We start from the raw sequence: 24,655 nt of genomic DNA on the forward strand, positions 1-24,655 counted from the left end.
ATGACGAGTGCAGCCGCCACGGACGACCTCAACCACCGCAACGGCAACGGAGTAAAGAAGGTGGAGTTGAGATCAGCAGTAGTCATAATAGGCAAAGGAAAGCCGTTGATCGTTGCGATCTGTAGCACTCTCGTCTACTACCACTGCGCCTACCGTAACTCCAGCATCGTTTCACTTCTCGCTGATGTCTTCATCGTCCTCCTTTGCTCATTAGCTATCCTCGGCCTCCTTTTCCGCCAGATGAATATTCAGTATGTCTTATTCTGCTTTCTGTTTCTGTTAATTGTTTACTTATGCATTACATTTTATTATTCATTCGTCTCGTAGATATTTATTAGTTGAAGATCCTCTATTAAAAACAGTTTAAGTATAGGTAGGTGGTTTATAGTTAATAACACCTGCATTTAGAGGTTTTAAATGGCAGGTGTAGGTAGGTGGTTTATAGTAGTAGGCTAGTTTAAGATCCGATTAGGAGTGTTCAAATCACGCGAGTTACAGGTACAGTTGGTTTATTGGAGTAGGTTAGTTTGCTGTTAAAATTTAGTAACAGTTTTAAGATTTGATTAGGTATAGCCGTATAGGTGGTTTATAGGAGTAGGATGGTTTGCTGTTGAGAAAAAAAATAGCATTCGAATAGGAGGTGCAGATGTAGGTGGTTTACAGGAGTATGTTAGTTTAAGATCCGATTAGGAGGATTCAAATCGTGCATGTTGCAGGTACATGTGGTTTATTGGAGTAGGTTAGTTTGCTGTTAAAAATTAATAACAGTTTAAGATGCGATTAGATATAGCCGTATAGGTGGTTTACAGGAGTATTTAGGAGTAGTTTAGTTTGCTGTTCAGAAAAACAAATTAGTTTAAGGTTCGATTAGGAGGTGCAGATTTAGGTGGTTTATAGGAGGATTTAGGAGTAGGTTAGTTTAAGATATGATTGGGAGGATTCAAATCATGCGAGTTGCAGTTATAAGTGGTTTATTGGAGTAGGTTAGTTTACTGTTAAAATTTAGTAACAGTTTTAAGATTTGATTAGGTATAGCCGTATAGGTGGTTTATAGGAGTATTTAGGAGTAGGCTAGTTTACTGTTCAGAAAAAAAAATAGTTTAAGATTTGATTAGGAGGTGCAGATTTAGGTGGTTTATAGGAGGATATAGGAGTAGGTTAGTTTAAGATCCGATTGGGAGGATTCAAATCATGCGAGTTGCAGGTATAAGTGGTTTATTGAAGTAGGTTAGTTTACTGTTAAAATTTAGTAACAGTTTTAAGATTCGATTAGGTATAGCCGTATAGGTGGTTTATAGGAGAAGGATAGTTTGCTGTTGAGAAAAAAAATAGCATTCGAATAGGAGGTGCAGATGTAGGTGGTTTACAGGAGTATGTTAGTTTAAGATCCGATTAGGAGGATTCAAATCATGCATGTTGCAGGTACATGTGGTTTATTGGAGTAGGTTAGTTTGCTGTTAAAAATTAATAACAGTTTAAGATGCGATTAGATATAGCCGTATAGGTGGTTTACAGGAGTATTTAGGAGTAGTTTAGTTTGCTGTTCAGAAAAACAAATTAGTTTAAGGTTCGATTAGGAGGTGCAGATTTAGGTGGTTTATAGGAGGATTTAGGAGTAGGTTAGTTTAAGATATGATTGGGAGGATTCAAATCATGCGAGTTGCAGTTATAAGTGGTTTATTGGAGTAGGTTAGTTTACTGTTAAAATTTAGTAACAGTTTTAAGATTTGATTAGGTATAGCCGTATAGGTGGTTTATAGGAGTATTTAGGAGTAGGCTAGTTTACTGTTCAGAAAAAAAAAATAGTTTAAGATTTGATTAGGAGGTGCAGATTTAGGTGGTTTATAGGAGGATATAGGAGTAGGTTAGTTTAAGATCCGATTGGGAGGATTCAAATCATGCGAGTTGCAGGTATAAGTGGTTTATTGAAGTAGGTTAGTTTACTGTTAAAATTTAGTAACAGTTTTAAGATTTGATTAGGTATAGCCGTATAGGTGGTTTATAGGAGTATTTAGGAGTAGGTTAGTTTACTGTTCAGAAAAAAAAATAGTTTAAGATTTGATTAGGAGGTGCAGATTTAGGTGGTTTATAGGAGGATATAGGAGTAGGTTAGTTTAAGATCCGATTGGGAGGATTCAAATCATGCGAGTTGCAGGTATAAGTGGTTTATTGAAGTAGGTTAGTTTACTGTTAAAATTTAGTAACAGTTTTAAGATTTGATTAGGTGTCGCCGTATTGGTGGTTTATAGGAGTAGCTTAGTTTTCTGTTTAGAAAAAAAAAATAGTATTCGATTAGGAGGTGCAGATGTAGGTGGTTTATAGGAGTAGCTTAGTTTGATGTTCAGAAAGAAAAAATAGTATTCGAATAGGAGGTGCAGATGTAGGTGGCTTACAGGAGTATGTTAGTTTGCTCTTCCAAAAAGAAAAAATAGTTTTTAAGATCCGATTAGGAGGGTTTAAATTTTAAATCCTGAGAGGTGAAGGTACAGGTGGTGAGTTATTTAGGAGCAGGATAGTTTGCTGCTTAGAAAACAAAAATAGTGTTAAGATTTGATTATGAGGGTTCAAATCCTGAGAGGTGCAGGTATAGGTGGTTTATAGGAGTAGGTTGGTTTGCTGTTAAATAAATAGTAGTGGTTTAAGATGGGATTAGGAGTTTATAAATCTTGCGAGGTGCAGGCATATGTGGTTTATAGGAGGATTTAGGAGTAGGTTAGTTTGCTGTTTAGAAGAAAAAAGGAAATTAGTTTAAGATCCAATTAGGAGGGTTCAAATCCAGCGAGGTGCAGGTATAGGTGGTTTATAGGAGTATTCAGGAGTAGGTTAGTTTGCTGTTAAAAAGAATAATAAAAAAACAGATCCGATTAGGAGGGTTCAAATTCTGGTGCGGGTATTGGTGGTATGTTTTCTTCTTTATGTTCCAGTTGATTATTTAGTTATGCATCAAAATCAAATTAACACGGTGGCAATTCAATTCTCCCAATTTTTAGGGTTTTTTTTTTGTTTTTTTTATCAGTATTCTATGCGTATTGGATTGATGCATTTAGTAAATATTAGTTTTAAGATTTTATTAGGAGTTCTAGGGTTTAATTTGTGTACTGTGGTTTTTACAGAGTGCCTGTGGATCCGCTGGAATGGCAGATATCTCTGGATACTGCAAATACGTTTTTTGCTTGTTTGGCTAATACTGTAGGTGCAGCTGAGTCTGTTCTGAGGGTTGCTGCAACCGGACATGATAAACGCTTATTTCTCAAGGTAATCAACCAACCAACAATATCCTTGTTCACTTCACCCTAGTCGCTGCAATTGCAATTTCTCATTATAAAACAAGAGGATTATTGTGTTCTGCTGCAAGTGATATTTAATTTTTTGTGCAATTTGTCTTAGGATTTGTCTCGAACAATAATAGAAGCTATCTGAAATCCCTTGGTTGCTTGTGATTCTTCTGTCGTTTGAGGCTAGTTAATTTGCTGGTGTTACATACATGTAAAGGGAAGACCTTATTGCTTGAAAATTAGGAAGCCATGTGTTGTTCATTCATGGATTTGTGGAAGGGTTAGGGTTGATATTTTTTGTGACAGATTTATAGATAATCGTATGTGGGGTGTGGTGAAGTTGCTGTTATTATCTAGGCAAAGTTGCTAGAAGTCATGATGGACATGTTGAAAATTGTAGTAGCATTGATAAAGCTAAGGATGCACTTAAAGGGCAGAAAAGTTGCCATGGAATAAAGCATAACTAATGTTGAAATATATAATGGTTCTTAACTAGTTAAATACATATTCAAATATAGATATCTGCATTACTGTAATTTTTATCACCATGCTTAAAAGCTGTACAATAAGCCTTTTTTATAGGTGGCTGTTATAGAGGCCTAGCCAATGCAGCACGCGATTATGATACACATAAAAATGTCTGGTTAAATAGCCAGTAATAAACGATAAAAACTCAAGCGCATTTAAATGTAAACAATATTTTGGACTACCTTAATACCTCCTGAACATTGTCATTAGATTTTACTCTTTCTGCATCTTAATATTTTGGTATGAAATTAGAAATTAATTAGTTTGAATGAGTTACTACCAGTAAGTATGATCCCATTTATAATTCATTGTAGGTGGTTGCCATTCTTTACACGCTGTCAGCTTTGGGAAGATTGGTCTCAGGTGTTACTGTTGCATATGCTGGTATGATACATTTGTTAACCTTTGTATGTCTTGATACACTATATATACTTGCTTCTACAAGTTTTTGTAAACCAAAGACGGTGAACTTTAGATCAGGGCACTTGTTTTGATGGAAATTATTTTAGTTGACTTATTGACCAACTCATTTGCAAGCTTGACATTTAATCTGTTATTACTTTTGCAACAGGAGTGAGCTTGTTTTGTCTGTACATTCTTGCTGAAAATTCATCATTGTTTGGGACATGCTCATCAAAATTTAGCTGGAGAAGTGATAACCCGAATGACGTGGTAGATAACTCATAATTTTCAACACTCCACATAACTGTTGCTTGTTCTGCAAAGTAGGTAATTTTTTCCATTCCGCGTTTGTTACATTTCAAAGATTATGTAACCAAGTTTACATTAGAAATGCCTTATGAGATGAATCATTGTTTTCTTAAAACTCTTTTATGAACCGTGCGGTAAGACTTTTTCATGGTGTCATACATGAAATAATAACAAGTGCTGTATGGCAGCATGCCCATTAACGTTGGAGAAAGACCGGAATAAAAAGACCCAATCCCTTCGTTTTTATACATCTTCTGAACCGCAATCCTCAAGTTAGGATAAACATCAGGACTTACAGTCAACCGATCCTGTAATAGTTGAAAACAAAGATAAATTAACCATCGAAAAATGAAAGACAATTTGTTACGATAATTAAGGGTTTGACTTTTTTCCAGGTTATACATTACCTTTAAGACTTCAAGAGGATGGCATGCAAGGGTGCTAACAAACCCTGCAGCTGCACCACCAAGGGCAACGGGTGACAGCCATGTTAGAGAAAAACTTAGGTTTACCGGACCGATTTGCACATTGGGACAATCATCTTGACTCCATTTTTCTTTTGCTGATGTCATCACTCGTTTAACACATTCAAATGTTCCGAGCTCAATTGCTTGCATGGGAACAATTCGTATCATGTTTATTGCATTACCAGCCCAGAGTCCTTGCCAGCCTTGTTTCTCAATTATCTCTAAAAAGCTACCAGATATCCTTTTTGACCCAACACCAACCACCATTCGGGTCCTGCATGATTAAGTTTCAATGAATGCGAAAACCAAACATACTGGACAAACATAAAAAAACATAAATATTTGGTCTGTTAGGGGTCGTTTATATTAATCTTGCTTTGTTTAGAAAAGCACAAGACGTTTAGGTACCGAGACGCAAGGCGCTGCTTCAAATAGGCTTTATGTAAAACAACTAAACACTAACACGGACATGTTCTTAGAAAGGAGTTATACAACATAACACGTTTAACATGATTAAATGTAAAACGACCCGTCTTATGTAAAACGACCCGTCTTACACGAGTTAACCATTCGTAATGACGAACCTGATGGTTTCAAGAGGAGCTAGAACAGCTTTGGTCATGGCCCCAGCCAAAGCACCACTAACAAATTCACCAACTTATCTCCTCTTCACAAATCTCTGAGCCAAAATTGTACCAATTTCACTTCAATTTGCACATTAAAAGGACTCGCCTCGCAACGTAATCAGTATCCAATTCGAGGAACACTTACAGCAATTGGTTGTCGAATATCGGGAATCTGAAAGGAATCGCCGTTGGTGCGAATCTGAAAGGAATCGCCGTTGGTGTGATGATGACTGAAGACGCCAAGGTGAAGGCTTTTGTGGGTTGGCATGGAGTCTGAGATCAATCCATGGACATCCTCCATTGAAGTAATAATAATATGAATGTTGTTCCGATGCTGTAAGAAATGATAAACAAAAAGTGTTTTAGATTACGTGTGGGCAATTAAGCAGATAGATATTAACAAAAAGCATGAAAAGAATCTTGCATGGAGTTTTGACGATGACTTTTGGGTCATTTTTTATTTTGCCTGTTTAGATTGTTTGGTATCCTACTTTTTGTGTTTGCTGATAAAGGTTTTTAATATTTAAAGGAACTACACAGGACAAAGGGTTTGCTCATGTTGGTTCGTTAAACTTTTATCTGTCAAACATATGGTTTTGTAATTTAAGGAAATGAATTTGTTCATGTTCGTTAACTTTTTAAACAAACACAAAAGAACACAAACGAACATAAACGAAGGTTGGCGGTCCTAATCAAGGGTTGGCGGAGGCATAGAACTAAAGTGGTGAATGTGTATAGAGAATGAGAGTAAACGAGATTGTGAGAAATGAATTTAGGGTTAGTGAGTTAAAGTTAATTATAGTGAATAAAAAAACGACTAGACGATAACAAAGTTTCATAACTATTCAATTTAGGTCAAACTTAAAAAAAAAATCAGTAAATAATATTAAGATTCGCATATGTTTCATTTATGTCACTTAATTTAATTTCTTTTACAAGAGCGGTATACAACTAGTTGATTGATTTTTAAAGAAATAATTTTTTTTTTTTAATTTTAGTATTAACACTTTAAAGAAAAAAAAGAACTTACTATTGGATGAGTTTTCCACTAAAAAGATTCAACAAACTTCTTTTCATCTTTTGCTTGTATTTTTAGTATTGTTTGTTTTTAAATTTATATTCTTAGAAACAAGTATTGAAATAAATAGAGAGAAACTATTCTTCAAAAAAGCAACAGCCTCTTATTTGAGTGGTGTTTCTTAAGCGTGGAATGAGTGGATATGATAACAATGGTATAAGTTTGATTCGTACGAAAGTGTGATCAATATGAATTGGTCTATAAATTTGGTTTCAACCTCCCAAATCTACGTTGTTCTTATCGCACCAACAGATGTAACTTCGAAATGACTCACATTTCACGTTTCGTCCTGAGGCGATAGCGATTCTCATTCATCCCTATAACAGTCGAACATATTCTTAAGATGATGCAACTTTATTTCAAAACAAGATGATATTTCTTATTTACATGATTAAGATCGGTAAAACTTAAAAAAAAAAAAAAACATTGTATAGATATTAACAAATTACTGGCTTGCATAATATAGTTAAAAAAGAAAAAAAAACAAATAATGATTCAACGAAACACCATTTTAACAGTTGGTATCTTGTTCATTTGCTATAAAGAATACCTAAACAATCCAACTTTCATAGACATAGCTTTTACCTAACACTTTTTAAATTTGAATGATTTACAACCTCGCAAAATCGAGTTTTCATACAATCCTTAAATTGACTGGATCATAAAATAACAAGAATAAGCGGATCACCGAAACTCAATATATATAACGAGGTGCTTTGTGTTGAAGTTGAAGCCTTTATAGTTTATACGATGCACACAATGCAACTTTAATGTTCCTCTTGACTATTACAAGTCCTTGACCAAAATATTAACTCAAATAAACCGTTACCCATGAACCATGGCTCATTACCCATGGACCATGAGTCACAGTTATTATCTTGAGTAACGGTCCACAATGGCCTTGGCTCCCTCTGGTGCAAAGAATCGCGCCTGTAAATAATAATTTGCTTGAGATTGGTGGTATTTGAATTATAAAGTATAAAGTATGCACCAAGTTTATTATAGTGTTTTGAGGTTAATAGTAGATTAATACTAACTTGTATAAACATCCTCTCCGCATCTCCAGTTTTTCCATTTGCTTTTAAAATAATTCCCTGCAGAGGTCAAATAGAACCATAATTCATGTTTATTTTGCTAATGAAAGGATATAATATATTCTGGAAATTTCTATATTGTATAAGAAATTATGTGATAATATTAAAGGCATTAAAGATTTAAAAATATTGAAAACTAAAATAAAACAAGAAATGAGGAATGTTGTTAACCTTTGCTAAGTAACCCCGAAAATCATTCGGGTGGCTAGATATGAGTTGGTCATAAACAGATACGGCATCCCCGATGTGGCCCCAGTCTGAGTATGCCTTTCCAAGAAGTAATTCAACCTACGGAATGCAATACCGACCAAAATATTAATATATATACAATTTATTTGATATTATGATTTCTTTTATAAATGGGTATATTTGATATTATGGTTTTTTGTTGAGTAAATATGATTATGCCAAGTTTTGAGAGGATACAGGAAATTTAACCCTTTTCTTATCATTATTAAATTTTAAGCAATATTTCGGTTCAAAATCGCCTATTCAAAATGTAACCATACGTTGGCTTGACGATTACATATGAAACTATATATTTAGCAGTTATGTGTGATGAAACTGTTTGTAAAGGAGCAACTCACTTGAATAGGGTCCAATTGAGATTCTGTATCTATTTGACTATTATCACCTCCAATGTTATCTGGATTCGATTTATCTCTTTCCAAACTGTCCCGAGTTGCCAGAAGGATCTTAACAGCCTAAAAGCAGTAAATACAAGAAATTAATAAAAAATATTTTATTGCAGAAAATTTCAAGCCAACAACTAGATTAAACCATATTCAAAACTAGCATTTACATGGCATACCTCATCAGGTTTCTTAGCAGCAAGCAATGAATTTGTGAGACCACGGAGAACTTGAAAATCTATTTTATTTGAAAGCTGTTAAGAAAAGCACAACTGCTGATAGTATTATGAACCTTGCCTTCAATGTTAGTAACAAACTTGTGATTTTTGTTAGGGGGGTACTGACCTTTGCTGAAGTCCTATAGGCAGCAGCACTGCCTTCAAAGTCCTTCATTTCAAATTTTACTTCACCAAGTAAACGGTAAACCTCAGGATCATTGGGTTTCACCTGATAACCAGAATTGTAAATTCACACACATATAACTGTACATGTATCTAGTTGAGATTATCATTTATTTAGTACATAATTTCAAAAGAACCTTGGTCAAATCTTCAAGCATGGATGCAGCCCGGGTATAATCTCCTAATTCTGTTAAGGTTACAGCTGCTCCCTGCAAATCCACTTGGATGATATGTATGTAGATTCATTGTGTGTATATGTGTATATACGTTTGTATAAGAAAAAAACTAGATATATAATTAATAGTAATCAAACGAATAAAACTTTATTAATATCCAGCATAGTACATTGACTCACCTCACGTGCAACAACATCATCTGAGGAAGTGCTAAGTGTCGCCTCATATTGTTGTAGTCTTGTCTATAGCAAATTAAAAACATGTTCAGAACATAGGAATATAGGATATCTTTAGCATGAAGCAATGTCTGATTGTACACTAAGCAATAACCTTATCAAATAAAGTGATAAAACGAAAAAAAAGGGTAAACAAAACGTATGTGGTTACTCATTGTGAATTTTACCTGAAGTGTTTCTTTCTCCTCTGGTGACAATACATTCTTTTCTATGGCGGCATCTTTATTCGAATTGACACTGGAAAGCATAAGTATATATACAAATTAGAAATGGAAATTTTTGTATGGAGAGTTATTTTAACTAACAGTGAATGCTTAATAAACTATACCTTCTGGAAGGAATAAAATCTCCAAGAGCAAATACCAACCCAAAAACAACAACTGCAACTCCTACTCCAATCTAATATAGTGCATGAAAGAATGTAAACCACTGGATATGCTAAATGATACTCTATTCATGGCATAGAAAAATACAAATTATCCTACATGCCATCACCTTAGTACCAAGTCCCACTTTGTCAGGCTCTGATGCAACTGGAGCATCATAGTCAATTGTTCCATACATATTCTGTTCTTCAGCTTTTTTCTGGTTCAATGCTGACCTAAGCGGTAACCAAATATATTTCCATCAAGCAAAATTCTGGCATTCAAAATCTTTTCATAAAATACTAACTATACTAACAACCATTGAAAATTTGTTTAGCAGACCTTAACCCCAATTATCAATTAAATCATTTGATCATTCAAGTAAATTCTAACTAAACATTAAAAAGCACAGTGAAACCATATATTTCTGTCAAAAGCATGTAAAGAAATCCTTTTTTTTTTGTAAAAACTGAAGCATGGTTAGGTAGAATGTAAAACCTTTTAACTGCCTGGAGTTTTTCCTCAAACTCAAGATCAGATGTAAAACTTTTGGAAGTTGCATCCATTCCATAATTTGTTGCAGGCGCCTCTGAAGGAGAATTTAAAAGTTGCCAGTAATTCATCAGAAGTATCAAGATATTTCTTAGCACAAAACATAATCTAACTGAATAAAAAATCATGCAATAACATATACCATCAATGTGCAGCCATTCAAGTTCATTTTAAAGGACATAATATGAAGCACATGCATGTTATCACACGAATTCACTTACGATTAGGTATAGAACCAGGCTGCTGTGGAACTGATTTCCTGCAATGTTTAATAATCAATCATAAACCAGTCAAACATCAGTAACATCATGCACCTGAAAGGATATAAAAACTTGCAGTTTTCAGTAAAAACAACACTATAGTATACGTTCAAGCTTACATCCAGTGTTGTAAAAATTCTCTATTTGGCGCCGATCAATCGGAAATCAGAGGGCTACCGATTCGATTTCACCTAATAGGCCCCTAAAATCGGCCAAAACCTTTGAAGCATTTGAAAATTTATACTCATTTCAATAAACTGTATATAAAACTTTGTGTGTGTGTGTGTGTGTATTTATATATATAATTTTGAAAATAACTGATTAATCAGTTTGTACCTACCGAGTCCTATAACATGCTTATCAGAAGCAGAAAAACAATTATTAATTAGAAACAAATTACAAACTACCTCCGGCGTGCCGTTGCGCCTTTACCTCCATCCTTACCATCACCTGCCTGAACAAAACATTTATAGGTTTCACCACGGACTCATAATTAACAGAATTAAGTGAAAAACTTAGATCTTGTGAGAAAGCAGAAAGTCGGGTGCCCGCAGCTACTTAAAATGTGAAAGGAGTGATGTTAGCCTAGCAGTAAGCACTCCTTCTACTCTTTAGGAACCCCCTGGTAAATGCAAAATTGACGTCCGGTGAGTTATACCTTGTTAACTGCAGGTCCGAAGCCTTGTCCGGAATTTGAATCGGAGTTGCTGCAACATCTCACGGTAAACTGTGTCGATCGACGGATAAAGGAAGTGAAGGCTAGCCGGTGATGCAGCGGTGGTGTATTAACACCGGCGTATGTGTGTGTGTTTGTAATTAGGGATGTTGTAGACATTTGCGAGTAGATGATAGATGAAATGGTTAGTTATCTTTATAAACACCGTTATTACATAGCGGAAAACACTGTTTGAGATCTGTCGAGCCAAGTTTAAATGAGTTCGAGCTTGAGTCTAAAAATAAACTCGTTTCATAAATAAGCTCGAGCTTGAGCCGGCTCGTGAGCTTAAACGAGTCTGTATTTTGTATAATTTTTTATAGTATATATAAATAAGATTAAATGAAAAATAGTCATAAATATATAAAATTTAGTTAATAAATAGTAAACGAGTCGAGTTCAAGCTTGAAAAACTACTCACGAGCTGAGTTGGGGCTCGGTTCGACCCGTTTGCACCCCTACTGGAAAAGTGAAATTCAGTTTAATTCCACGACCAGTTTGATCTAACAAAAACGATTGTGATATATTTTAACATATATCCTATTCTTTTGTATTGTTTAGATTGTTTTTTTTTTATTTTTTTATCTTCTTATCTCATCATAAGATACCACATGTCAATTTATTACTGTTACGTCATGAATAGACGAGAATATAATAGGAAATACTATCTCAATGATGTTGTATGCCCTTAATGAGATGTCTTTGTCAAGTCAATAACTTCTCAACAACTTCAAACGCAAGTTGTTCGCTAAACATCATGAGGTCGCTAGAAAAGACGTTGAAGGAACATTTGGAGTTCTACAAGCCTGTTTTGCATTTCTTTGACTCCTAGGGGCGGATGTACCATATTAAGAGGGGCCCTTCAACTTTTTACCGGTGGTGTACAAATTTTTTTTTTGTCGGTTTTCGTGTTTCGTTACCCCTGAATAAAAAATAACGTTACCCTATGTGTTTTAAGCCCATTAGCCCAACCAATTTAACACTTAAACCAACAAAAGCCCAAGCCCAAACTAAAAAAACCCAAACTTAATATTCCAACTTCAAGTTCAAATATGATTAATGATTTGCAAGAAAACAAAGATATTAGTCCAAGTTCAAATATTCCTTCGGCTCCAAGTCCTTCAATACGTTCAAAAATCAATTTGGATGATCTTCCTTCGGATCTCGCTGATAGACCACCTATTGCTAGTTACCATCCTAATCAAATAGATGACATAAGAAGAGCATATCTTGTTAAAAAGGCTTTTCAACCACGAGGTCATGACTTTAAATGGACAAAATATTCTAGTGGCCGGAGACGTTTTAGTGTCAAATGGTTTGATACATATGATTGGTTGGAGTATAGCATTAAAAAAGAAAAAGCATATTGCTTATGTTGTTACTTATTTAATGAAAGTGTTGGTAATCAAGGTGGGAGAGAGGCTTTTGTTAGTGGAGGCTTTTGTAATTGGAGTAAACCGGGTGCCTTAAAGCAACATGTTGGGGAAGTTAATAGTGCTCATAATAAAGCGATGCAAAAATGTGGCAATCTTTTGACCAAAAGCGATCCGGATATTGGTAAGTATTGTTTAGGGAATGCAAAAAGAATAATAAGTTAACAGCTCCATCAATACAGAAAGACATTATCGATTGCTTTGCGAAAGAAGTAACCAAAAAGCTTTGCGAAGAAATTAAAGATGATGTGTTTAGGTTGTTAGCCGATGCGTCTAGTACGTGTCTCAAAAAGAACAAATGGCCGTAGTTTTGAGAGATATTTTTCTAAAATGAAGCTTATCAAGATGGATTTGCGCAATCGAATAGATGATGAGTATTTGAACAATGCTTTAATTTGTGCAGTCGAAAGAGAAACGTTTGTAAAGTAAATGAATAAGATGTAATGGCTCGATTTCAAGCATTCAAAAACCGGAGAGGAGAAATTTACAGCCCATGTGCTTAAATTTATTTGTTGTCGTTTTTTTATATTTGTTTCGTTAGCATTGCATGACATACGGAAAAAAAAAAATTTGAGCGCTACCCCTAAGTTTCAAGTCTAGATCCGCCACTCTTTTAATATGGTAAATGCATTATACAATAGTAGCAATACCCTTAAAGAGACATCATTGTATACAGAAGTAGTTATGACTTATGATCACTAATTCACCATGTTAGTGGTTTAGTCAAAAAAAAATTAAAAATTGGAGTTATGGTTTAGTAATGTGTTAAGTTACTCGAATTTCCATTACTATTTTAACAAGGAAAACATGGTTTAGTAAAAAAAAATTGGAGTTATGTTTTAGTAATGTGTTAAGTTACTTGAATTTCCATTACTATTTTAACTAGGAAAGCGCAAATAAAGATATGCGGTTATTACGTTAGGAAGTTCAATCACAACGTAACATGTGGCTAGAGCTTGGATTTGTTGTCCCGGTCTGCATCATGCTTTCTTGTGCAGACACCGAAAACACACACTTGCATAATCACTTAACATATGAGAAACAGTTATATTGTAATTAGTGTCAAAACAAATATGAATCAACATGGACATCAAAACACACCCAATAAAATCTCTCTTTACTTTATTTTCAAAATTTCGAATATAACATAGATTCACAACAAAATAGTATAAAAAATGTGTATAACCATTCTTATAGACCAGGCCGACGACGTGGATTTTTAATACAAAGGGAAGGGGGCTTCTGCTTGTATGCCTTCAAAGGCTTCAACCATAAACAAATAAAAACAAAAACAAAGCCACCCATCCACCATTTTATAATGCAGCTACATCGTGTCAATTTCCAAGAGACCCAAACCTGTTTTGGTGATTATTTATCATCCGATCCTTTGGGGATGACGCTTTTACTACGCCTGCTTGTCGCATAAGCTCTGTAATCATAGCCAGATGTATGAAATGAGACTCCCAAAAAATGCAACAAAACTCTAAATTTTCTAATAATGTTTACAAATTACAATTCAGCCTGTCCTTTATTTCATTTTAGGCAAAGGGTTTCATCAACTTTTTGGCCCAACAATGCCAAAAATAAAAAGGTTTCACCAACTTCTATCACATAGGTCTACAAGAGCTAAAACAAGCTAGAGCCCGAGCTCATATGGAGTTTAACTATACTTAAGAGCTTAAACGAGCCTATTATTTATATAAAGATAATAATTTTATTTTATATAATAATTATAAAACTACATGATAAATATGAATATTTTGATAAATTAAACTAAATAATATATATTTTGTTATAAATGAAATTAATATATATATATATATTTGTTTATATACGCACACACATGCATATATAAACAAAATAATTAAATGTTTTTACAAATAATAAACGATCCGAACTCGAGTTAAAAGGTTTATTAATGAGCCAAGCTTAGGCATTAAAAACAGAGTGTAAAACGAGCCGAGCTCGAACTCTCTCTTAAATTGAGCGAGTCAAGATCGAGCTTGGTTCATTTACACCCATGTACTCTCTTGTCTTGAGTAAGTATATATTCACAATGTATTTATTTACCTATTTATTGTTTACTTATTATATAATAATAGTTCATTGTAAGTTCTGATTTTCTAACCTGATTTTCACTAAATGTGTCTATATACATATACAAAGTGTTTGAAAGAATACAAGAAAAAACTTGCCTCGTTTTCTTTCAAGCTCTTCAGCAAGTTCTTCTTTCCATCTTCTTTGTCTCTCGGAGAAACTTGCACTACAAACATAATATCTTAATTTTCAAGACTCAGTTTCATATAATAACCACAAATAAAAGCTTTTGCATTAACAAACCTTGGACTCATGGCGTCTTTCTGAGACTCAAGAACATTCTCGTTCATTCGACTATGCTGAGGTGACCGGGATTCATGTGGATTTTGATCATTAATATACGAGGCACGATGCTCAGATTTATTACCAGGGCTACTAATATAGGAAACATCAACAGCAGAAGATAGCCTCCTTTTAAACAGCCTGTTACTATTAGGCGACTTGCTTTTAGGAGGTAAGTTCAAGTTTGTGGATGAATTTTCCTTGTTTTCGATCCCAACAGGAGATATAGATGCATTTAAGGAGTTGTAAAACTCTACATATAGAGGCGTTTGCATCTTCTTCAAATCTAAAGCCTGTATGACAGCAAAATAGTCAACTAGTAAAGTCAAAGCTTTTACTTTCTTTATCATTGATGAACAAGAAACTAAACAAGTGAACAACTCTCACCTTCTCATCTAAAAATGCTCTTATCTTTTCTTCTGTAACTTCTTCATCTTCTTCAATTCCAGAAGCCTCGTTAGGAAAGGTAAAACCATCATTATCTAATTCTACAGGGGTCTCTGCAGTAATTTTAGAAACTTGATCTGGAAACAAATTAGCTGCAGCTGCTGCATTTGAACCCACTTCTGGACTTCCATCAAACTGACAGTGCCAGTCATCATTAGGCTCCATCATGGGATTATAACTCTGTTATCAGATAATAAACCAGTTAGCATTAATATGAACCATATTCACAAGAATGGTGGATGTGCATTTGTTTGATATACCTTATTGATGCCATTAGCAATTGAAGTAGAATCTAACTTCATAGATTTTCCAGCCATGAGATCATCATCATCCATCTGACACATGTCATCATCGTATCTGCTTGAACCCCACATAGGTCCTCCAGAATATTTTGCAGGGTATATAGTTGAGCACCTCACGCTATTCATATCGTGAGCGACCATGCCACTACTTGTTTTAATCTCTGGACTGCTGCATTAGTAACAATTTTGCATTTGTTATTACAAAAGATAGAGGTGGTTAGATGGAGGTTCGGTCAAGTTGAATTATGGGTCAAAATGGTTTTTTATGGAATGAAATGAGCCTGTTGGGTTGACCCTAACATTTGTCCAAATCTTTCAATAGTTATAAACAATAATTGTGTCAAATATGATAACAAAAAACTTATTATTTAGAAAGTAAGAAAACTTTATGAATAAATGTAGGTGTTATTTGACTGTTTGACCCGTTAACCTGAACCTACCCATTCATTAACAAATGGGTTAAAATGGCCACCACTAACAAAAACTAATATAATGCATAAACTAAGTTAAAAAATCTTACAGATTCCTAGGTTCCTTCCTAGATGTTCGTATTTGATTGCCATGGGTATCCTGATATCACAGATAAGTGTTATGATCTTGTATAAAAAGGGTTTAAGTATACATGATTTTTGAGAATTGAATCAAGAAGGCTAGAAAACTGACCATGAGTGATGTCCGAAAGACAGGATGAGTCTCGCTATACTCCCCAGTAACAAAAGGATGCTGCAGAGAATCAACACACACCATAAATAACAAATTTCTATTTACTAAAAAACTAGACTTTACATTCCTAAAAGTTATCATGGAGAATCACCTGTAGCAGCTCTGATGCATTAGGCCTGAGATCTGGTTCCCTAAAATCACAATTTGCATTTAAAAACAAGAAATCAATATAAAAACTCAAATAAGCAGCAAAAATTATGAATTTAGTCATTGGAAAAAAAAAATGAGAAGCTGTTGTGTAAAGGTGATTAAATTAATAGGCACATGCACAAAAACATAATAATTACAAGAACAAAAAACAAAATTCATACTTTTGGAGGCATTTTAACAAAAAATCCTTTGCATCAGCAGAAAGATGGTCTGGTATAGGTGGATGAGCTTTTGTTGTCCCTATATGAAAGAGAGCAGCAACCTGAAAGAAAACATACATAATTACTTATAAGAAACGAGCAACGATCAAATTTCAATGATATAAAACTTATATAAAACAATCATAATGCATGTATATATGCAAATACCTCCTGATATTGTTGGCTCCATGGAGGCTTTCCAGTGGCCATTTCAATAACAGTACATCCAACACTCCATATATCAGCAGAGCTAAACAAAATGCAGCAACTCAAATCATCTAATAGTCCAGTTAAATGTATAACAAAAAAAAACAAGAAATAAAAAAACAACATGAGTTGTATCTATTCACTTACAAGCTATGACCAGTCTGTAGTATAACTTCAGGAGCCATCCAATATGGGGTACCCTTCATTGACTTGGCACCAGTCATTGTAGCCTACAGAAAAATATGCAAGCACACTGTTTACAAAGATAATTATTCAAGAAGAATAAATATTAAATAAAATAGCACACATACCAACTCTACAACTTTCTTAGAGGCCCCAAAATCTGCAAGTTTAATCTGTCCTTTATTATCAACAAGTATATTTGCCCCCTGCAAGAGTATATTGCCACTTAAATTAGCAATTTCCACATGCAGACATGCATATGAGTAGTTATGATTTACCTTGATGTCCCTGTGCATGATACCATTTTTGTGGAGATACTCCAGGCCTAATAATATTTGTTTCGTGTACATTCGTATCACCTGCCCCACGTATAAAGACTAGGGATAAGTTTGAAGTTCCAAACATTAGAAACTATATAATACGTATTATGCTTTTAGATGGGAAAAAGCAAATATTTAGTCCCATGAGGATTTTCAGAAATCAAATTTCTAATTAACGAACATTTTTCTAACCTAACGAAGACTTCTTATATGTAGATTCAGTCAATTGATATTCAAAAAATGTGATAGCAGTAACTTACAGATTCAGGAAAGGAACCAAATTTTCCAAGGAGTGACGAGATGGATCCACCCGGAACAAATTCCAGGAAGATATTCAATGATGACTCCTCTCTACCAGTTCCTAGGTACCTCTGTAATCACATTAAAAACCCAAAAATTCATAAACCTATAACAGAATTTCCATTTGCCAAATGCAAGATGATACAAAATATAAACACTTACAACAATATTTGGATGCGAAAGATTCTTTAAAAGCTTCACCTCTTCTTCCAACTCGCGGATGTGAGCCTATCATGTATTAGATTTTGAACTCACTATAATTTGAAATCTCAGTACATAACCATTTTTGCTATGGCATAGAAGTTCAGGATACCATATCTTCACAATTTGTATAACAACACATATACTAAAATCAGTGTAGTAAAAATCAGGATTAACTGATACTCCACCAATCCAATTTCACCCGGTCGGACCCATTAATCTGAAGTCGGTCAAATCGACCTTTTTTTTATTTAATTTATTTTGAAAGGCAATCAGACCATGTTTGTGTTATGTGACCTTTTATATGTAAATTTTCAAAATCATAAAACTCCAAAATCCAATTAATCCCAATTACCCGCTAGTCTGTTACCCACCGCCCGACTAGCGCCTAACGAGTTCTAAACACAGAGAAAAATGTAGTTTGTTTTTACAGTTGCACCTAAAACATGTAATTTACAGTTGTGAAGTACTAACTGGATTAGTAACAGACTAAATCAGATCATAATTCATTAATTAACAAATCACTAGTTAGTAAACAAGTGTATATTTAAGTTTATCCAAATCGACTCACCTGCGTTTTATCCTTCGAAGCCAAATTCACAACAACTGAAACCTGCACATTAACAAGTCAAACCACAAGTCAACACCACATCAACAATTCAATCAATTAATTATCATACATACCTGTTTAACAGCAAGCAGCTCGCCCGAATCCAAATTCATCCCCATATAAACCCTACCAAACGCTCCACAACCAATTAACTCCCCTTTCCGCCACCGGATCTGCGATCCGGCCTCGTCTTTCATTGCATTCCCCCTCGGAGGCGGTAACGGCAGCGCCTTCGAAAACAGGCCGATTTTCGACTTGCGGATGCTCGAACCGAGCTTTTCGACGAATCCTCCAAACGAGCCACCGACGGTGTCGTCATTCGGTTTGAAGACTAGCGATCGGCGAACGGATCCGATTAAGTCTTGCATTTGATTGAAGTGTGTGTGTCGAGTGAACCGTTGGAGAAAATGGGTTTCAAAAATGGGAAATAAATAAATAAAGGATAAATGGGAGTGAGTTAACGTTAGAGGCTTTTAATTATATGATGATGAAGTAAAGTCATTAGTCATTACTACCCACTTAAAAAGTCTCACTTCCGAATTTGAAGAGCTCCGTTGTTTTATTTTGGCCGAACTATGTTGTTTTAATCGGGTTCATGTTGTTTTCAGAGTTTGACTTTGGGTGTTTTTTCGGGGAACCATATTGTCGGCTGTCACTTGACAGCTGTACAAGATCAGAACTCCCTGGCGTAACACACAGTGAAACGAAAACTCAGGCGGGCTTAGAATTCAAACTAAACAAATTTGCATAAGACCTAGCTCAAATCCTCCATTGTCTTAATACACCAAAAATGACACAAGAAGGGATCAAATTTGAATCTCCACTAAAAAACCCAAGCCTCCTACCATTAAGTCCGAAGATTTCACTCTTTTACGTTGGGTGTTTACTGTAAAATTAAAATGATTAATTATTATTAATGTATTATTACTATTATTATTATTATTATTATTATTATTATTATTAAATTCATTGATACAACTTTCCTCTAAATTTATTTGTTATGAAAGCGTGTAATTAATCATCCAGTCCCTTTCAAAATAATGTTTAATTTAACTAGATAAAATCTAAAATAACACAAAAAAAAAAATGTAAGGTGTAGTTTTTTTATTGGTTTATAATACCTAGTGGAATGATGCTTGATGATGGCCGTTTTGCTTGTGTGTAATGATGTTTGGTGCCCCCACAATGATGATATGAAGGTGGGTGGCATTCATAGGGCATAGTCTTAATAGCGTATAATAAGTAACTTATCATCAATTAGTCATTTTTGAGGGACTAAATGTGAAGTTTGAGAAAACGATTTACATAACTCTTGAATTTTTTTTCTTGAGATAACTAAAGAAATAATGATTTACATCTACAAAGAAAGACGGAATTGCAAAATTGTACCGTAAAGGAAATACAATCAACATTGTTCTAATCTAACAATAACATGAAGATGAAGACGATCTGTAGCATATTCTCCAAGAATACGTTCTAGAACATCAAAGCATTTCAACGGAAATTTAGGTTTTTGATGTGACAAAATATTGTGTCGAATGGTATGAGACGAAAACAAAATTGGGTTAGCGTTGGTATTGCGCTATATATACGTAAGGGTGAGTAGAAAACCGGATTAACCGAATCGAAATCGAATTAACCGAAAAACCGAACCGAAGCATTAACTGGCGGTTAATTTCTCTTTTTTTTTTTGAAAAAACGAATTTTCAATTTCGGTTCGGTCTTCTGTTTTTCAAGAACCGGTTGACGGTGATGAAGATTATGAAGATGGAGACTAGACTTTGAAGATGAATAAAAATTAAGACTAAACTTTTAGTGTTTTTTGATTAAGAACTTTGTTGAATTTAAAACTCTATTACTCTAGTAACTTTGTATTCATATGGTTGCACGTAACAAGCGACTATTTTTGTTTTTTATATTCAATATATATGGTACTCCAATACGTTTTTACCACACTTAAAATCATCATCTTCATTTTTTAATTTTTTTCAGCATCTACAAATAATTCAAGAAAAAACGACTACAACCGAAATGAAAAACTGAAAATCAAAAAAACAAAAACCGAACTGTTTGTTTATTAAAAAACCGATCACTTTGGTTTCGCCTAAAAACCAAACCGAACCGAACCGAACTACAGCTCTAGTTATACGTGTACCGATTCAATTTAAAATTTTTTTTTGCAACGTCTACAAATAATTGAAGAAAAAAACGACTATAACCTAACCAAAAAACCGAAAAACCAAAATTCAAAAATGTTTGCATATTAAAAATACCGATCACTTCGATTTCGTCTAAAACCGAACCGAACCAAACCAAACCAAACCAAACCAAACCAAACCGTACTTCCAAATTCACGTTCCTTTCATTCTCCATACCTTTTTCTCTGTGTAGTGAAGATAAAGTTCCTTGCTTCCATATTTAAAAGATCTTTTTGATCAAATAATAATAATAATCTGATGGGTGGGTTTGATATGGAGTCGTTGGTGGATGCAACAGCAGGTGCGATTGGATCTCTGGCAAGCACCACTATCTTGTACCCCTTAGACACCTGCAAGACCAAGTACCAAGCTGAGCTACGTACTCCCAATCTCAGAAAATACAGGTTTTCACTTTCTAAATAAGCTTAATTCTGCTTTATTTATTTGCTAGTTTAATCAGTGAATTCGAGATTACTGATATCAGTAGATTGATTGGTTCATCTGTTAATTGTGAATTGAACTTTGATTATTTGTAATAGGGTGTGCATGAGTCCGTTCGGTTTTGGGTAAATACCAAAATCTCGGTTTTTGAGTTTTTGAAAATCGTTCGGTGACTCGGTCTTTAGTTTTTTTGGGTTTTTGCCATTTCGGAAAATTTTTAGACGGAAAAAGAAAAAAAAAAGTTAGCCGAAAATAATATAATGAATTTGGGCCTAATTTTTTTTGTTTTGTTAGTTAATAAATAATTGATTGTTATACGTTTGGGCTAAAATATTTGGGTTAAATTACTATAATTAAAAATAAAAATCCATAATTTCAGTTCGCTTTGGATTTTCAGTTTTAGTTACACACAAAAGTGAAACAGAAGTTCGGCTTTTACAAAAACATAAAAGCAAACCGTCGGTTTTTGTTATTTTCGGATGGGTTTTTTGGGTTTCATGCAAACCTCTAATTATTTGTATAGGGTGTGCATAAAACAGAAAAACCCAAACCGATATAACCCAAGCTAAACAACAACTGACAGTTTGGTTTTATGGTTTTGTAAAACCCAAGCTTTCGAATCGGTTTCGGTTTTGCGTGTACTTATAACCGGAAAAAATGAACTTATAAATTTTCATGTTATGTTTCGAATTTTAGTTAATTTAATATGTAGTTTAACCCAAATGTATAATAACCAAATAAATTATTAACTAACAAAGAAATTTAGGCCTAAGTTCATTATTTTTGGCCAACTCTTATTTTCGACTCAAAATTTTCAAGCCCAAATGGACAAACCGAAACCAAACGGTTTTTAAAGCTCAAAACATGAAATTTCGGTTTTAACCCAAAACCGAACCGAACCATGCACAGGACGTATGCGCATATGGATTTGATCAACATAATGGAATTTTGGATTCCTGATTGTCACACTTAATATGTTTACTAACAGTAATCATAAAGAGAATGTAAACCCATACGAGAATCTGTGGGTACAGAATTTGCAAAAGTTTATGTTTTGGAATTTGGACACATAAGCGAACCACTAACCATCTACCAAAGTTTTGCTTTCTATGAATATATGATGAGGAAAAAAATAACCTAATTAACCGATTCATTCGCGCATTTTAAACTAATATATGAAACTTCAGTTGAAGGTGTTGTTTGTTTTATTAAGTGTTGAAGTTTTAATGCTGATTTCATATTCTTATTATTCAAATCTTATCTTTATTCATGTCTTGTATAGGAACCTTTCTGATGTTCTGTGGGAAGCAATATCCAAACGACAGGTTCTTTCATTGTTTCAAGGGCTCGGGACGAAGAACCTGCAGTCGTTTATATCATCGTTTATATACTTTTATGGATATAGCTTCTTTAGAAAGATGTACATTGAGAAATCTGGGTATAAGACTATTGGAACCAAAGCTAACTTGCTTATTGCTGCTGTTGCCGGTGCTTGTACCGTTACAATAACGCAGGTTAGTTAACAATATTCGTATATATTTTTTTGCTTTATGTTAATAATAATAATTTTGCTTAATTCTATATGATAAGATTAGAAAAGTCACTAAAAAATATTAAAAACCTTTGCCGAACAAGCATAATCAAACAAACATTAACGGGTGTACGCAAACACATTATCAAACGTTCACGAACACAATCGAACGAACATGGCCTCTGTTCATGTTCATTCATTTGCTTAATCGAACGAAGTTCCTTGTTCATGTTCGTTCATTTACTAAACGAGCAAACATAAATGAACTTCCCGCCGGTATTTTCTCAGCCGTTGGATACAGCAGCATCAAGGATGCAAACGAGTGATTTTGGCAAATCTAAAGGATTATGGAAGACACTTTCAGAGGAAACATGGGCTGAGGCGTTTGATGCGCTCGGGATTTCGATTCTGCTTACAATAAATCCTGCAATTCAGGTAATTCATTGTCTTGATGAATGATAATATTTTCATGAAAATTATATTAATTATTTTTATTTTTATTTTTGCAGTACACTGCATTTGATCAATTGAAACAAAGATTACTGGAGAGACAGATAGGTAACCCGCAGTCGCTTTCTGCATTTACCGCTTTCATGTTAGGGGCAGCCTCAAAGTGTGCTGCTACCTGCTTGACTTACCCTGCTATCAGGTAAAACCGTAAAATCTCCTTTATTATTATGAGTTCAGTTTTGACTTTTGAGGTCAAACTATATTTTCTATTTCAAAGTTGATATCAATTATGTAGAAATGAATTAAAAGAAGTGAAAATTGCATAAAATGGTAATCAGCTTTGAAAAGTTCTAATTTAGCAACCAACTTTTTTAAGGATAAAAGACTCATTAAAATTTAAAAGTCAACATGGTCAAACTCAAGCATGTATTATACACAGATGCAAGGTAATGATTCAGGCTGCGGAATCTGAAGAAGACACGTACGAGGAATCAGAAGCGAAAGCAAGAAAAACAGTATCGGGGGCGCTGTATGCTATATGGAAGAAAGAAGGATTTTTAGGATTTTTCAAAGGTTTAAGAGCTCAAATCCTTAAAACCGTGCTAAGTTCGGCTTTGCTTTTAATGATCAAGGAAAAGATCACAAGGAGTACATGGGTACTGTTTCTGGGAATAAGGAGATTCTTGTTTTTAAGCAGAAGCAGATTAAAAAGCTCTTAAATCAGATGGATTCTTGATTGTAATAATAATAATAATAATAATAATAATAATAATAATAATAATAATAATAATAATAATAATAATAATAATAATAATAAAGGATCAAATGTGGTCTAGGCATCTAAATGTGCTTTTAAGCTTGTTACAAAATTATGATTCTTTATTAGATATGTTGTTTATGTGCATTTTACTATTATTTAAATGTGTAAAATGTTGGTAGCGGATTTATTTGGAGTATAATTAGCCATACAGAGAATTTAAATTTATACTTCATATAATAATGTTTAGAAAATGTGATTTTCTGTTAATACTTTTTATACAATTTCATTATTAAAACTTATAATTAATTTTTATTTTTACATTATACTTTTTCTAGTTGATAAATATTCAATTTGTTTGATATTCTTTTATGATATTAAGAGATTCTGGTAAATTTTTAGTAATTTATAAATTTGCTTAATTATATTAACTAGTTATACAATTCAAGGTATAAAATTGTGTTTCTTCACGTTTTTAAATAAATGATTTGGGAGTGTATTTTTAATATTATAATGTTACATAAGACGAAAATAATTTTCATAGGACACACATAACTGAATAATAAGTTATTTCTTATATTTTTCTATATCAATATAATAAGTGATTATATAAATTTACTAATTTAGATGTTAAAAATTATAAAGATAATAGAGATATTTAATACATAATTAATTTTAATAAAACTAAAAAGAATCATCACACAAAT

The 24,655-nt window shown here is 33.8% G+C and overlaps 5 protein-coding genes and 1 pseudogene across 6 annotated transcripts; 3 read left to right on the top strand and 3 right to left on the bottom strand.

The window, feature by feature from the left end:
- On the top strand, positions 1 to 5,320 carry LOC143581995 (reticulon-like protein B22). The gene is made up of 5 exons (XM_077064663.1): positions 1 to 251; positions 3,114 to 3,255; positions 4,118 to 4,187; positions 4,375 to 4,532; positions 4,910 to 5,320. The coding sequence occupies exons 1-4, from the start codon at positions 1 to 3 to the stop codon at positions 4,488 to 4,490; spliced, it is 579 nt and encodes a 192-aa protein (XP_076920778.1). The 3' UTR covers positions 4,491 to 4,532; positions 4,910 to 5,320.
- Positions 4,613 to 5,908, bottom strand: LOC143581996 (putative mitochondrial adenine nucleotide transporter BTL1; annotated as a pseudogene). The gene is made up of 4 exons (XR_013143910.1): positions 5,753 to 5,908; positions 5,566 to 5,660; positions 4,922 to 5,255; positions 4,613 to 4,822 (listed from the first exon to the last, which is right to left on the bottom strand). The product of XR_013143910.1 is annotated as a putative mitochondrial adenine nucleotide transporter BTL1 (transcript).
- A 1,386-nt stretch (positions 5,909 to 7,294) lies between these two features.
- Positions 7,295 to 11,191, bottom strand: LOC143582007 (uncharacterized). The gene is made up of 16 exons (XM_077064669.1): positions 11,060 to 11,191; positions 10,809 to 10,855; positions 10,363 to 10,400; positions 10,088 to 10,178; positions 9,720 to 9,825; positions 9,553 to 9,623; positions 9,392 to 9,461; positions 9,168 to 9,230; positions 8,950 to 9,021; positions 8,757 to 8,858; positions 8,591 to 8,665; positions 8,367 to 8,483; positions 7,951 to 8,067; positions 7,723 to 7,779; positions 7,542 to 7,615; positions 7,295 to 7,496 (listed from the first exon to the last, which is right to left on the bottom strand). The coding sequence occupies exons 4-15, from the start codon at positions 10,153 to 10,155 to the stop codon at positions 7,559 to 7,561; spliced, it is 975 nt and encodes a 324-aa protein (XP_076920784.1). The 5' UTR covers positions 10,156 to 10,178; positions 10,363 to 10,400; positions 10,809 to 10,855; positions 11,060 to 11,191; the 3' UTR covers positions 7,295 to 7,496; positions 7,542 to 7,558.
- Positions 11,192 to 12,168: 977 nt separating this feature from the next.
- LOC143581998 (uncharacterized) lies at positions 12,169 to 12,714 on the top strand. The gene has a single exon (XM_077064664.1). It carries the CDS (start codon positions 12,169 to 12,171, stop codon positions 12,712 to 12,714), a length of 546 nt encoding a protein of 181 aa, XP_076920779.1.
- Positions 12,715 to 13,883: 1,169 nt separating this feature from the next.
- LOC143582008 (mitogen-activated protein kinase kinase kinase NPK1-like) lies at positions 13,884 to 18,939 on the bottom strand. Its single transcript, XM_077064670.1, has 17 exons — positions 18,646 to 18,939; positions 18,533 to 18,574; positions 17,923 to 17,988; positions 17,721 to 17,831; positions 17,419 to 17,499; positions 17,269 to 17,346; positions 17,105 to 17,187; positions 16,919 to 17,000; positions 16,712 to 16,812; positions 16,492 to 16,531; positions 16,341 to 16,400; positions 16,198 to 16,247; positions 15,636 to 15,846; positions 15,316 to 15,555; positions 14,890 to 15,221; positions 14,745 to 14,812; positions 13,884 to 13,978 (listed from the first exon to the last, which is right to left on the bottom strand). The coding sequence occupies exons 1-17, from the start codon at positions 18,937 to 18,939 to the stop codon at positions 13,884 to 13,886; spliced, it is 2,034 nt and encodes a 677-aa protein (XP_076920785.1).
- A 2,015-nt stretch (positions 18,940 to 20,954) lies between these two features.
- Positions 20,955 to 23,940, top strand: LOC143582009 (peroxisomal adenine nucleotide carrier 1-like). Its single transcript, XM_077064671.1, has 5 exons — positions 20,955 to 21,173; positions 22,493 to 22,724; positions 23,030 to 23,176; positions 23,251 to 23,390; positions 23,631 to 23,940. Exons 1-5 carry the CDS (start codon positions 21,028 to 21,030, stop codon positions 23,908 to 23,910), a joined length of 945 nt encoding a protein of 314 aa, XP_076920786.1. The 5' UTR covers positions 20,955 to 21,027; the 3' UTR covers positions 23,911 to 23,940.
- Positions 23,941 to 24,655: the final 715 nt, after the last annotated feature.

The sequence above is a fragment of the Bidens hawaiensis genome, unplaced genomic scaffold (genome assembly GCF_021521415.1).
Source record: "Bidens hawaiensis isolate Kalapana, Puna unplaced genomic scaffold, B.hawaiensis_p1.1 tig00031396_1, whole genome shotgun sequence".
Classification (NCBI taxonomy): domain Eukaryota; kingdom Viridiplantae; phylum Streptophyta; class Magnoliopsida; order Asterales; family Asteraceae; genus Bidens; species Bidens hawaiensis.